The 15,496-nt window shown below is 30.7% G+C and overlaps 1 protein-coding gene across 1 annotated transcript; it reads left to right on the plus strand.

The window, feature by feature from the left end:
- Positions 1-740: 740 nt before the first annotated feature.
- NaPi-T (Na[+]-dependent inorganic phosphate cotransporter) lies at positions 741-14,212 on the plus strand. The gene is made up of 7 exons (XM_014236595.3): positions 741-1,283; positions 5,764-6,086; positions 11,292-11,537; positions 11,612-12,067; positions 12,134-12,266; positions 12,334-12,575; positions 12,639-14,212. The coding sequence occupies exons 1-7, from the start codon at positions 1,274-1,276 to the stop codon at positions 12,870-12,872; spliced, it is 1,644 nt and encodes a 547-aa protein (XP_014092070.1). The 5' UTR covers positions 741-1,273; the 3' UTR covers positions 12,873-14,212.
- The last annotated feature ends 1,284 nt before the right edge of the window (positions 14,213-15,496 follow it).

Here is a 15,496-nt window from a genome sequence, read left to right on the forward strand (position 1 = left end):
TAATGTATACTATTCGTATACGAGCATCGTCGAGGTGGAAGCAGCCGTTGAGGTTGTGATAAGCGCGATTACAGCTGTTTACAATTGCTGCTGAAGATCGAATCGAGAGATTGTGATAAAAAGAAAGTACCTTCAAGGGTGGGCGGGAACGAGAGGGATAGACAGATAAACCGTTATCGCGTGAATGTAGCATTTTGTTGGGTAAGCGCAAGAATGAAGGAGCGTAGAGTAATTTTTACGCACTCACTTTGGTGATAGGATATTTACTATTTGAAAAGGTGTGCTGGAGAGAGAAAGGGAGAGAGAGAAAGAGAGAGAGAGAGAGCGCATGTAAAAAATTAAAACCACATTTGATAAGAGTCGAGAGCTGTGACTTATTTCCACATATGTTGTCGCGATCGTAGATCAGTTATTGCTGCTGTTGTTGGGCGCTGATTAGCAACATGTATTAGACGTAGTATGGCAAGATCGTCGGCGTATGCGCTGCAGTAACTGTGAGCTTGTAGTATATGTGCAAATAATTTGTGGCCCACCTATATAAACGTATGTATATATATATATATATATGCACACAATAGCCTTGTTTGTATGTATTGTGCCTTTATCAGAATAATTTGAATGTCGTCGAGTGGCGAGCAATAAATAATATGTAACGTCAGTTACTGTTGTTGCGTAGCTTACCTAAATTCTTTCCTCGACTAGCTCAGAAGCTCACACTAACTTTGAGATATGTATTATTAGACGCATAGGATTTTCCTCATTCTACTTGCACACTGCTAAGTGGCAAGACGTGATCGCCAACCAATTCGTTCCGTTTATTCAATACAAGTGCTGACTTTAATTCTCCACTGATTGCGAATTATTCGCGCTTCGCGTATGCAACCTGATCGTTTAGCGCGTTTTCGCTCGTCTCATATGCTTAACAAAGTGTTTTGAGTGTTTTTGAAGTGTGTGAAGATGCGAGTAGTGTTGTGTTCGGTGGTTGCAATGTTTTGAAAAGGCTTCCCCCACATACACACCCATCCACCCTCAGTCAGTAGTGTAGACGCGTGCCAGCGGTTAGACTTCCCGTGTCTAGTGATCGTTGCTCGGGTTTATTGATCGCCCCTCGTTTCAAGTGATCTCTTACAGTCACTGCAATCAACGCACTTGTAGTTGGCGCATTGCGGAAGTGCGCAGCTGCACACACGTTCAATATCAAAAATATTTTGCGCGAAGCTGTTGGCTTATAAGTGAGCTTTTGGTGGAAAATTTTTTGGAAATAAACGTAAAAATGGTGGAAGGTAAATTAATTAAAGGAGTAGAATAATAAAAAGTGTTGAGTTAATTTAAAATTTAAAAATGTTTAAAACATATGTTTTAAGTGATAATAATAATTTTTGACAAATTTTTATAATCAAAATATTAAAAAATTTTTTTTTAAGAACTTCATTTAATAAATAATTTTTGTTGTGAAAAATTATAAAAAAATTTTTTTGCAACATATTTGGATTATAATTTTTTTTGCTTAAAAATGTTTTCATGAAAAGAAAATTTATTTTTAAAAATTTTGGAACAAAATTGCATAAATTATTCCGAAAAATCATTGTTTTTATTTTATATATGTACATATGTTATAAATATGGAAAATCTAAAAACTTTTAAAAGAAATTTTTTTATAGAAAATTATTATTATTTGTTAATTCTTATAATAAAAATATTAAAAATTTGAAGTCTTTTTTTGTAAGAATTTTATTTAATAAACAATTTTTGTTGTGAAAAAATTATACAAAACTTTTTTTTCCAAAATTTTTGTAATTTAAATATTTTTATAGTAAATTTTATTTGATCAAAAAATGTTTCATGAAAATAAAAAATATATTTCTAACTGCATAAATTAGTTTCAAAAATCATTGTGTTAATTTTATGTATGCTATAAATGAGAAAAGTTTTAAAATATTGCAAAAAATGTTTTTAAAGAAAAAATATTTTTTAATTTTAATTTTGATATCAAAAATATTAAAATTTTTTCATGGTTTGTTTTTAGATGGTTTATAATAAAGAATTTTTGTTGTGAAAAAATGTCACAAAACTTGTTTTTGGCAAAGTTTAAAAATTTTAAAATGTTTTAAATAATTTTATTTGATCAAAATTTTTTTCATGAAAATAAAAAAAATATATTTCTAAATGTATAAATTAGTTTAAAAAATCATTGTACTTATTTTATGCATGTCATAAACAACTTTTAAAATATTTGAAGAAAGTGTTTTTAAAGTATTGTATAATTTTAGCTTTTAAATTTTTCTTATACAAATGTTTAAAACTATAAAACGTTTGCTTTTTTAAAAGGCTTTTTATAAAGAACTTTTGTTGTGAAAAAATTTTACAAAACTATTCTTGTAAAATTTTTAAAACTGTAATATTTTTATAGCAATTTTATTTATTATTTATTTATCAAAAAATGTATCATAATTTTTTTAATAAAGTAGTACAAAAAAGATTTAATGTAGAAGAATTTTGTATTAAAATATTGAAAATCAAATTTTTTATGTATTTATGATCATTTTGAAATTAACAAATAGTTAAGCAAGCATGGCTTATTAAAATATATAAAACAATATCGTTTTATTGCAAAAAATTTTTTATTTCGATTTCTACAATATTTTTATTTGTGCAAAAGTTGAAATTTTATGATTTGAAAAAATAGAATATGTAATAAAAATTTTAATATAAACAAGAACAGATTTGTAAAAATTTAAAAGATATTTTTTATGACTTCATATAATATATAAAAAAATTACAATAAATGAAATTTCAAGTGAATATACATTTATGAAATATAAAATCATCCAAAAAGTGGCATATATATTTTAAATCTAATATTGGTTTAGTATATTTTTTTATAAATTTTATAAATTTACAAAAGTTATATTAAAAAAAAATGTTAAAATTGCATTTTTAAACAAAAACTAACAAAAATATATCATTTTGAAATCGAAATAAAAACTAAAACAAGATATAAAGTAAAATACATCATTGGTTTTTGTTTAAAAATACGATTTTAAACAATTGTTTTTTTAATAACATTGTTTTTGTATTAGTTTAGGCAAATTTTTTCTTAACAATTTTTTTTATTAATTATAAAAGTGTACCTGCTCAAAAACAAAAATTTTAATTTCGTAAAATTTTTTCCAAAGAAAAAAGTTATCCTAACCATAACATTGTGAACAAATTTTTTTGTGGTTTCACATCAATTTTTTAAAAATAAGAAGCCATTAACATTTTCTATATATTTTTCATAAAGAGTTATTAAAAGTTTATTCCAAATCTCAAATATTTTATTTCTAGATTTTTTTTTCAATTTTGTGTATTTTGATTGTGAATTCATTTTTTGTAATTTTTTAACATAATTGAGGAAATTATTTTGCATTTTTTGCAAAAAAGATATTGTTTTTTTTATTTCATGCGAGTAAATTTTTTCTACAATAAAAAATATACTTTTAATTTATTACAACGCAAATTGAATAAATATTTTCCTTAATTGGAGTTTTGCCTAGGTTAACTCATTTAAGTTGTTTGATTTTCATTTTATCATAAATACACAAACTTCATTCGAAATGGCTGTAATAATTTTCTTATAATTTTTTAATCCGAAATTCAAGCGAATTGCCAAGTGCATACACTTGATTAAAATTTTACAGAAATCATTTCATTTCAAAATATTTGTAAAAATTACAAGCGCCGAAATTCCAAAAAAAAAATAATAATAATTATTTACAGCGATTAAAAGTTGTAGGCTCAGAAACTTGCTACAAATTCAGTGCAAATGCAAATAAATATTTCGGATTAATTCCTAGAATCAGCTGTCGATCGGCTGTTGGCGCGCTGGCTGATTGATCGCACGCATTTCTGCTGGCCTAGGCAATGACTTACAGCGGCGCTACTTAGCCTAGAGTTCATTCATACTTGTCAAATGGTTGCAATGCTGACATATTTATATTTTTACGCCTACATATATATGTAGTACAACTGCTTTTGATAATCGATATGTATGTATGTATTAAAAGCGATAAAAATTAATGAAAGAACTGTTCGCTAGTTCATTGATTGGCAACATTACATAAACTAATAAATATATAATATAGTATGTATGAAAATATTAGCTATTCATACACATGCATAAATAAAATATAGAATGCGGAGTAATACTCGTATGTTTGTTGTCGATAATTATAATTAATTATAGTATTCAAATAATGCGGTTGATGTTTTATAGCGAAATGATATACATATGTACATACCACACATACATATATATGTTGGCAAGGGCTATTAATTTATATTTTTATACTTGAATGTATGCACAAAATTGTTTCTTTCTCTCATGAGTAACGAAAAGTAAACCAATTAAATTTATAATAGCTATTCAATTTTAAATTTATATTAGTATAGGAAGTAAAAAAATAAAAATTAAAAAAAAAATTCCAATACAAACTTTAATAATTTTTGAAACATTAAAAAATTTTTAAAATTTAATAATTTTTTAAACATTTAAAAATTTTTAAAATTTATAAAAATAAATTTAAAAAACTACACATATACATATAAAAGAAACTTTTCTAAATAATTATTATAAATTTAATTGATAATTTTAGATTTTATTAAAAAATATTTAAAAATATGTATTTACTAACATTTTTGGGCCTAAAAATTAAAAAAAAAGTTATAAGCATACATACATAAGCATTTTCTAATAATTAAAAAAAAAATTTTTAAATATGTAACTAATAATTTTTTAAAATGATTTGGTACTGAAAATTCTAAAAAAAAAATATATTTGTTTTTTATTTATTTTAAATTTGAATCTAGAAAATATCTATTCTAAATAAAATTCTATAAAGATATTAAAACAAAATTCAAGTTTTTATTTTAATCTAGTTATTTTAATTTCTATTAAATATTTTAGCATACATAAAAAAACAAATTTAAAAACTAATAAAATTAATTTTTTTATTAATTTTAATTATTAGTTAAGGATTAGTTAACACCAAAATTTTTTATTCTCACCATAAAAATATATTACTTCAAGGAGTAAGAAGGAAAATAAAAAAAGTAAAAACTTAAAAGAAGTTTTTGAAATAATTCTAAATTTTTAATTTCTAAGCAAAACTTTAAAAATTTAAATAAATTATATTGTACATAAGCAATTTTTGTCCAACTATTAAAATTGATTGCCTTCATTACTAAAAAAAACCTAAAAGGTACATTTTTAATTTAAAATTAGTATTATTTTCACTTATAACAAGTAAATTTTTATTTTTTTTGTCAATAAAAATCAAAAAAAAAATTTCCAATTTTTATATTTTTCTTTTTCAATTCAAAAAAATTACATTGAAGTAAATACACTTTTCTAAGTTCCAAAATAAAATCAAAACTAAATTCTCTAAACTTACATTTTTTTCGTGGAATTAAAATTTTTAAAAATTTTAATTTCTAAATAAATTCCAAAAAAAATATAAATAAATTATATAAACTAATCTTTTTTATTTATTTTTTTTATTATTAAAAAATTTGGTTTGCATTAAAAACTAAAAAAAAATCATTAAATAAATTTCTAATTTTTTATTATTTTGAAATTTCAAAAAAAAAAATTATTATATTTTTCTTATAAAAATTAAAGTTTAATTTTAAAAATTTAAATGATATACTGCTATTTTCACTGCTCACTCACAATTGCTAACCTTCTCCCTTACAAACCCTCTCTCTGTCTCTCTCTCATTGCAGTTCAAGCTCGCACAGTGCTCTGGTATCTGGTTTTCATCGGTTTCGCGGTGAATTACATGATTCGCATCAATCTAAATATAACAATTGTGGAAATGATAGCCAAAAAACCGTTATTAGCGCCCACAATAGTCACACAAGCGCCGTTGTTAACGAATTTTACACTAAACACATTCGTGAATAGCAATAACACCAACAGTATTCACGCGAACATCACTAGCAATAGTATAGCAGCGATCGCGTCTAATCAGAGTACCGAAGTGTCACTTGCGGTGGCGAAAGAGCAGCGTTACTCGTGGGAGAAGCAGTTACTCAACTCGTTAGGGGTAAGTTTGAATTTCTAATTAAAAAAAATATAAAATTAAAAATAAGAAGAAATATTAACTTCGGCTGCACCGAAGCTAGAATACGCTTCTTAAATACAGATGTTTCTATACATGAACTGAATTTACATCGGTAAGTTTTAAGGCTAGATCATATAGTGGTCCAATCTGGAGAATATATTCGACGACAAAAAATCATGTAAAATTTCGTGAAGATATCTCTTCAAATACAATAAAAAAGATTTCCATACAAGGACTAGAATATGATTGTTCAGTTTGTATGGCCACTATATGCTATAGTGATCCGATCTGAAAAATTGCTTCTTTCTATCATAACGTTGCCTTGAGAAGTAATTAATGCCAAATATTTAAAAGCGTTTTTCTTGCAAGAATTTAATTTTGATCGTTCAGTTTGTAACACAGCTATATGCTATAGTAAACCGATATCGGCGGTTCACATAAATGAGCAGCTATTTGGGGAGAAAAGAACGTGTGCAAAATTTTAGATCGATATCTCTAAAACTGAGCGACTACAGAACGTCGGACATATGGACGGACGTGGCTAAATCATCTCAGCTCGCCATGCTGATCATTTATAAATACACTTTATAGGGTAATGACGTTTCCTTTTAGGTGATTCAAACTTCGTGGCAAACTTTATATACCCTGTTCAGGGTATAAAAATTGATTAAATAGCGCAAAAAGGTGCGTCGCATTGACAGAGAAGCAAACGTGATCGCAGCAAATTTGTTTTGCGCTGTGTAAGTGTGTTTGTATATAAATATATAGATATGTATGAGTGTGGCATTTGGCCAAGTTCCTCTTTTAATTTCCACTCTATATGTTGATTTTCTCCTACCTACATACATATGTACATATGCATGGGCTGAGCTGCCTTCAAATGTCTCTGGAATTTCTATGAGATATCTTTTTATAGCAAAAAAACACAGGCGGTTCTGACATTAACTGCCGAGTAGAAAAAACATAATCTGCTGCTCTGCTCTAGAGAGAGAGAATTTCGCTTTCTGAACTCTAGTTTAGCTCGATTGCCTAGCAATTTACGATCGTCTCGCAGAATGAAGATCGCCTTGCTCCCTCATGTTCTTGGCTTTTGGCAGAGAATATAATGCAAGTTTCCCATCATTTTATTTAACCTTGATCTTGGCGGTTTTGGGCGACAATACCATTATGGACGATGAATCAACAAAGGTTTATTACAGATTATTTCTAAGAGAGAACAGCAGATCTATAAGGTCGGCCATGGAAGTGAAAATAATGATGTCTTCATTGATTTTTTGTAAGTCTCAGTTTATTTCCAGTTGTAATTCTTCGAAAACTGAAGATCCTTCAGAAACTAATTAATAACATTTAAAGTATTAGACTGCTTTTGCGTCATCCAAATGTTCTAAGCGGTCAAAAGTCGTTGGATGCAATTGGCTCTTCTTGTTGGAAACCAGAAACTAACAGTTTTACATAAAACTCATCTCTAGGTTATATATTTCTATGTATATCACAAAATATTGATTTTTCTCAAAATGTAATCATACTCGTACGACAGCGTGTTCTAAGTGCCAAATTAATTAATTATGGTTATTGACATGTTTTAAGAGAATGTACGCATATTTAGTTTTACTGCTTAGTGATAAATCTCTTATCAAAAAGTACAAATGGCATGATCGTGGTCAAAATAAATAAAATGAAATATCGTAACAATCCATTGACATCATCCAGTGGTCGAGCACCTACTTCAGTCTATACACGTAACTAGATGTCTACAATAATTATTTCCTTATCAGCAACCGAAATTAACTGTTGATAGATTATCATTATTAACTGCTAATAGACATTAATTATTTGTTGACATAAGTTATTGAAGACATGTATAGAAAGATAAATTAATTGTCAAAATTATTAATTAAATAAAAAATGTGTACAAAATCAAAGAACTGAAAGCGTTAGTGTAAAAACAATGTTATCAACTTCGAAATCTTGTTAATGACCGATTAATAATAAAATCGCTTGGTTGGGGGTACGCCTTAGAACGATTATTCGCAAAGTTATGAACTACATGGGTATGTTATGGGCACTAATCGCAGGCCTGTGTGAAAGCCTGCAACATGGCGGAATACTAACTCTATCTTTCTCACTCTCTCTCAAAATGAGATCGATATGTTGGTCCTGATTTTAATTTTGTACCGGCTTGGAACTTGACATGAATGTTTTAAAAAGTCGTGTACTTTGTAGCCACCTCAAGACTTGGATGCGTAGCTCCAAATCCTTTACTACCACTTTAAAAGAGGTTAGGAATATTAGTTGTAACTTAAAAATCGTAAATCTACTGAAGCTTGAGGTGTTCAAACTTACTTTCGAGTATCTTTATAGCTACAGGATTAATTATAATTGGAACTCTTTAAATTTTGCTGAGCAAAGAGTGAGTGCTCAAGCTTACATTTTTCTTCTAATTATAAAGTGGTTAATTTTTTAAATAAAGCGAGTTTATATAGGGTATTATATTTTCGATATTTTCTAGCAGCTGCTGTTGGTCTTAATCTTCTTTTTGAAGTAAAGTTAGCCGACGCTAACTTAGGAAAATAAATAAGATATTGAAACTTTAGATTTGAATATCTTCATTTGTTTGACTTTAACGTTTTCAATGCGAATCGAAAAGGTTCGAGCAGTAATAGTTAAAACCGAACGTATCCATAATTATAATAAAATTATAAGCTCTAATGAACTGAGAACAAAATTATACATTGTATGAAAAACGTTCCATTTTCGATATTCTACATGCGCCGCGCAAATATAATTGAAACTCGAAAACAGCGATCATAATGACAAAACACTACACAGCTGTGTAATTGAGGAATACAATACTACTCATCAATACTATTGTTTTTCTTTTTTTAATCTAAATGTATTTGCATAATTATGCAACGAATTGACGACAGATGGCTTATTGATATTTACACTGCCCAACAAAAGGCTGTAGATATTCTAAGACCACCTTTTCCCTCTCCTGCAGTAAACCAAAACTCAGTTTAAATGATTTACAATGTATGTACAATGTAAGAGGCATTTTTAAATATTTACTTGCTAACTGTACTTTAATTAGAAACGATTATGAAAAACAAAAAAAAAAGAAAACGGTGCACAGAAGCTATATATCCTTCACGGGTGCATTTCTATAGCAATTATATAATATGTATAGCTAAATCTGCAAACGTGACCGGCCAACGGTTTGTGTGGCAGCTATATGCTATTGTGGTCCGTTCTGCACAATATATTTGAAGATTGTAGGGATGCCTTGAAAAATAATGTTGCCGAATTTTTAAATATATCTTGTCAATTAAAACAGTTTTCAATACACAGACTGCATTTTGATTGATCAGTTTGTATGCCAGCTATGTACATATATGCTATATCGTCCTATATAGGTGGTTCCGACAAATGAGCAACTTCTTGAGGATAAAACAAAGTGTGCAATATTTCGGATCGATATCTCAAAAACTGAGGAACTCATGCGTGTATATACAGACAGGCGGGCTAAATCGACTCAGCACGGCACACTGATCATTTATATACAATATATAAGATATATGTATATAATATAGGGTCTGCGACGTTTCCTTTATATCTTATAAGCTTCGTGGCAAACTTAATATACCCTGTTTAGGATATAAAAAAGATTAAACATCAACAACTTGTCTGATTTATCGCATCTTAAAATAAACTATTTTAATACTCATTAATAAAAGTATTAGACTTTCTTCAGTATTTTGTTATCAGCGGCATAGCGGTAATCAGATTTTGCAACTATGTACTACTTGAAGTACTCATATTTTATATAATTCTTTATTCATGTTGTTATTGTGTTAGATAACATTTATATGAATGCATTAATAACATTAAGGAATTAAGGAAAGATGAAGACCTTAATGTGTAGGTGGATCTAATTGTGTAACTGGAAAGTAGTTTCTATTTAAGCTTGCTGTTCGAGTGTAGGCTTTTAAATATTATACTCTAAATGAGTTTCTCTCTGTCTAGCTAGCGAACTCCAGGTTTAACAGAGTATAACAAGTCTTCCAATAGAAAATATTTATTTCACGATCTAGAGAGCACTTGACATTGCGATTAAAGATTTCACTGAAACCTAAATTAGAGAAACTAGACAGTCGTTCTAAGAACAACCCAAGTGCCAACAACGAGACTATAGAATATCCACCATGTTTAGAAATATTAGAGCGAATATAGACAAAATATTCAAAGTTTGTCTGGCGATTTTTATCGTGGAAAAATAAAATTGAACAACTAGTTTGCTTGATTTTGTGTTTCCAATGGAATCACAGCTACGGAATTGTTGAAAATACTGCAGAGGTGTTGTGGGAGACTACTTTAACTCGAACACACGTGAAGTCATCGAAAAAGTTAAAGAAACAGTGCTTGAAAATCGTTGTCTTGGCATTACAGAGCTAGCCTAGAATCTCTATATCTCTTATAGATCAAATCAAAACTTTTTGGTTAATGTTTTGGGTATGAAGCCTGTCAATGCTAGATTCGTAACAAATTACCTGAATCTGTTGCAAAAACTGTCGAGGTCGCAAAATATATGCTTGACAACGTAGCTGAATATGTATATGACGTCGACTACTATTAAGCAATAAAGCGAATAGCGCCTCAAAATTATCCGAAACCGAAAAAACTAAAAATTCGTTGAAAGCACTGAATACCGTCCCAGCTGAGCCTTATAACAATATTCTTATCGCGTTATAATAAATATTTAATGAGCTTTTTGAGAACTCTTTACGCTGGCTTTCACTTTAAACCATGCAAAAAAAAATAACCTTTGTCAGTTTCTATTTTTTGAAATTGTCGGGAGATCATTTATCTTTTAGTAAACACTATTTTAATAATCATACTAAGATTAGATTACCATATAAATAAAATAATGCACTTAAATAAATAGCTTATATGAGGAAATTATCCACATGAGCTTATAAAGTGAGTATTTTTGACACTTAAAAGCTCAAGACGTTTGACACGCACTGTAGGTATGTATGTTTTATAACAGTATTTTTGTTTGAACACACCACGAAGAAATACCATATATGTAGACAATCCGTTTATTTACTCATTTTATTTGTGTTTACCCAGCTCATAACCTCACTAATACCCTTATTTACTTTTTTATCACTTCACACAAATATATAGATTCACTACGAAACGAATGGATTTGGCTGGAATGAGTATCAACAAGGATTGCTTTTAGGCTCGTTTTATTGGTTACATTGGGTCACGCAAGTTCCCGGTGGTATTTTGGCTAAAAAATATGGCACGAAATTGATCTTCGGTCTGTCGAATGCAGTCGGCTGTTGGATCTGTTTCGTCATACCATTAGCGGCCTATTGGAATTATCAGTTGCTCATATGGTTGCGTATACTACAAGGACTCGTAACTGTAAGTTAAACGCAAGACACACATATATTTTGAAAAAACAAAAAACAAAAACATTTTTCAAACTACATCTAAAGGGTTTATCGTGGCCAGCTATGCATCACATGACCGGCAAATGGATACCGCCGAATGAGCGCAGCAAATTCGTCACCGCCTACTTGGGCAGTTCGGTAGGTGTCGCTGCATTCTATCCCTTATTTGGTTATGTTATGCATTGGACCTCATGGGAATGGGTATATCTAATGTGTGGCATCATTGGTACCATATGGTGGTTTTGTTGGCTTTATTTTGTCTACAATACACCAGCGGAGCATCCGCGCATCAATAGCTCAGAACAGCGTTATATTGAGAAGGCACTGGGAACTTCGGTTAACCATGCCAATCTGGGTTCGATACCCTGGCGGCGTATAGTCACATCACGGGGTGTCTGGATGAATGTGATAGCGCAGTGGGGCGGCATTTGGGGTCTATTTACGATGATGACACAGGCGCCGACATACTTTCGTGTTGTACATCATTGGAACATACGCGCTGTGCGTAAATTATTTTTGTTTTGTAAGAATTTTATAATTACACCATTATTTTTATATGTTCTGCAGACCGGTATACTCTCTGGCTTTCCACATTTAATGCGTATGCTCTTCGCTTTAGTCTTCTCCATATTTGCCGACTATTTGTTGCGTACGGATAAGATTAAGCGTACGAACTTGCGAAAATTGGCAACATTGGTTTGTAAGTGCAACGTCGCTTGATTTCGCAGCGCTCTTCTCACGCAAATATTTCATTAACGATCTCGTAGGTTTAATTGTGAATGGCGCGATGGTTTTGTGTCTTGCTTGGTTCGGCTATAATGCGTTGGCAGCGGTTGTTTTCCTCACGCTATCTTTAATGTTCCACGGTGCGGTATCCTCGGGCCCTCTAGCAGCCATTGTCGATATGTCGCCCAACTATGCGGGTGTTGTTATGGGTATTAGTGGCACAATTTCCGTGCTACCAGGTTTCATATCATCCTATATTGTCGGCGTTATGACGTTGGGCAATGTATGTTCTTGTCGCGTGCAATTTTTTGTGTTATGGTTAACTATGATTTAATTTCTCCTACAGCAAACAATCGAGGCTTGGCGTAATGTGTTTCTGCTCTGCGCGTTCATGTTGATTGGCTGTGGTGTGCTCTATGTATTATTCTCCGATTCAACACTTCAAGACTGGAACTCATCAAAACGTGCTTTAGTTATTGACCCGAAGGAGTTGGAATTCTTGCATACGAAGATTACAAACGAGAATGAGAAGCATAGTAATGATGCGGAAAAGAACTCTGACTATAAATGTGAGAGTTGAGCGAACTTAGCTGCGCTTAATTATTCTTTCTTGAATTTAGTGTTAAGTAAAGTTCTATGTTGTTATAGTATGATCTTAAGTATAAGATGTTAATTTTAGGAAAATCTACTCAAAGCTGTTAATAATTTTTAAACCTAGTATTAATAGAGTCTGATTAAAATTCAGGAAAGCAATAAATTTTAATGTAATATTGAGCTATATTTAAAAAATTTTAATATATTTGGATCTTTTAGCTTGGACAAAATTAGTATATGAAATCGAAAATCTTAAACTCGAAAATTATTTGATGTTTTTTATTTTCGAAATAAATTTCGACTCGATTAGTTTTAGGCGATACAAACAACCGATCTGTGAACAGAACTATAATATTCTGTAGCAATAGGTTGCGAGAGTATAACAAGAAAAAACGTTAACTTCGGTTGCAATGAAGCTTTAAACCACTTCCCATATAAAACAGATTCTTAACAAGAACTTGATTTGAATCTGTCAGTTCGTATGGTAGCTATATACTATAGTAATGCGCTCTAAACAATTTGTTCGAAGATTAAAGCGCTGCCTTAGACAATAATCTATGCCAAATTGCGCTAAGATATCTCGTCGAATAAAAAAGTTTTCGGTATAAGGATTTATTTTTGATCGTCCATTTTATATGGCAGTTATATGCTATAGTGTTCTAAGATCGGTAGACTCAGTTCCGCTTGCTTCTTGGATATAAAAAGGCGTATGCAAAATCTCAGAGCGATATCTAAAAACTAAGGCACAAGTTCAGGTGTATACAGATGGACATGGCTAAATTGACTCAGTTCGTTATGCTGATCATTTAAATTAACGAAATTTTGCATCCGTCCTTTTCTCATCAAAGAGGTGCTCATTTGTCGGAACGACTGATGTTAGACCACCATAGGATATTGCTGCCATATAAACTGACCGATCCGAATAAAGTTCTTATATCAAAAACTTTTTTAATTGATAAAGTATCATCATCAAATTTGGCACAGACTATTTTCCAAGACAGCGCTAAAGTCTCCGATCATTTTGTACAAATCGGTCTATAGCAGATATACAAACCGATCAAGATCAGGATAAAGATCTCTTTATTACCCTTTTATGTTATAAGAAATGCACCTAAGAGGGTATTACAGTTCGGAATAGCCGAAGTTAGCGGTTTTGCTTGTTTTTTTCCAAATATTTTACGTCCAAAAAATATTTGTCAATGTCATATGATATTCATATAATAGTTTAAATATAAAATAATACAAAAATGAAAATAAAATACATTTTTTGTGTTTCAAAATTACAAAAAATTGAAGACATATAAAATTAAAGCCATATAAAACATATTTACAAATTTTTTATTTTTTGTTTTGCTCTCATTTGTTGTCTAAAATTTTCAGAATCGACATAGCAACTAAAAGTTTCCAACTTTTAATATAAAATATGTTCAACACAAATCAACTTAACGTCAATAGGTTTCGCAACAACGCAATGGGAAGCTTTCAAAACTTTTCCTTTTTGCGAAAACTGAACTTTGCACCTCAGCTGAGTAGTTGCTGGAACAATAAATTCGGCTGATGATGTCCACTTTTTAACATTTTTCATGCTTAAAAATATTATTCACACATACACATGCACGGTTGAGGCGTTGCATGCAGAGAATGTTTCGAGCCTAGGTAGGCATGACTATGCCTGTGTGTGTGTGTGTTAATCCCCCTGTTGGCTGTCGGATGTAAATACCTCACCACAAAATGTCTGATGGCATAAACAAAACCAACCTACTAGTAACTGAACACTAAAATACAACAAAAACAATAGCAACACGTCAATATAGACGAAGAAAAATGCGTTTATTGCAGTAATCTCCAAGGAAATTTGTGTCGTGCAAAAACAAAAAATAAAAAAAATGAAATAAAGGGCAAAAATGTGAATTTTTGCAGATATTTTTTTCAAATTCATAAAAATTGCTTAATTTCAACACGTATCCACCGACGGGACAGGCACAAAAAAAGGGCAATACAAACAAGCGATATGCGCGCAGAAGGGCGGCGGTGCTGATCGGGCGTAAAAAATGACAAAGCTGTGGTTGCACCATGTTGTACGTAGGTTTATGGCTAATCCGGAAAATTTGTAACCGAACAACCACTGTCCACCTTCATATGTATCTAGCGACATGACGAGCGAAATGATTAATGTTAGGCTAAACTTTTTAACGCTTGCAAAAATGAAAATGAAATAAAGCAAAGTCACAAAAACCAGAAAAAAAGTAAAAATAAATAAAAAAAAACAACTTAAACGAAATAAAAAAATTGAGAAAATGGAGAAAAAATACCTTCAATTGTAAGCTGGTAATTTTGAGGGCTGTTGTCAGGTCGGAACACCAATGAGAGGTTGAAAATTTTGCGCCATTGCTCCGCCCGCGCTTAAGCCGACGAAGTCCGCCGCCAGCTGTGCTCGGCGAAAATAATTTTCACATTAAGACTGACTGTCATAAACGTGCTAGGAATTCCATGCGCCCCACCTATGAATTTTGTTGGAATTTCATCACAAAATCGTCGTCGACAAATCTACTTCGTTTGTTGCGATTATTTGCAGCAGCAACAGCGAAGCAGATATGTGTTTATTTAGCT

The sequence above is a fragment of the Bactrocera oleae genome, chromosome 4, assembly GCF_042242935.1.
Source record: "Bactrocera oleae isolate idBacOlea1 chromosome 4, idBacOlea1, whole genome shotgun sequence".
NCBI classification, from domain to species: Eukaryota; Metazoa; Arthropoda; class Insecta; order Diptera; family Tephritidae; genus Bactrocera; species Bactrocera oleae.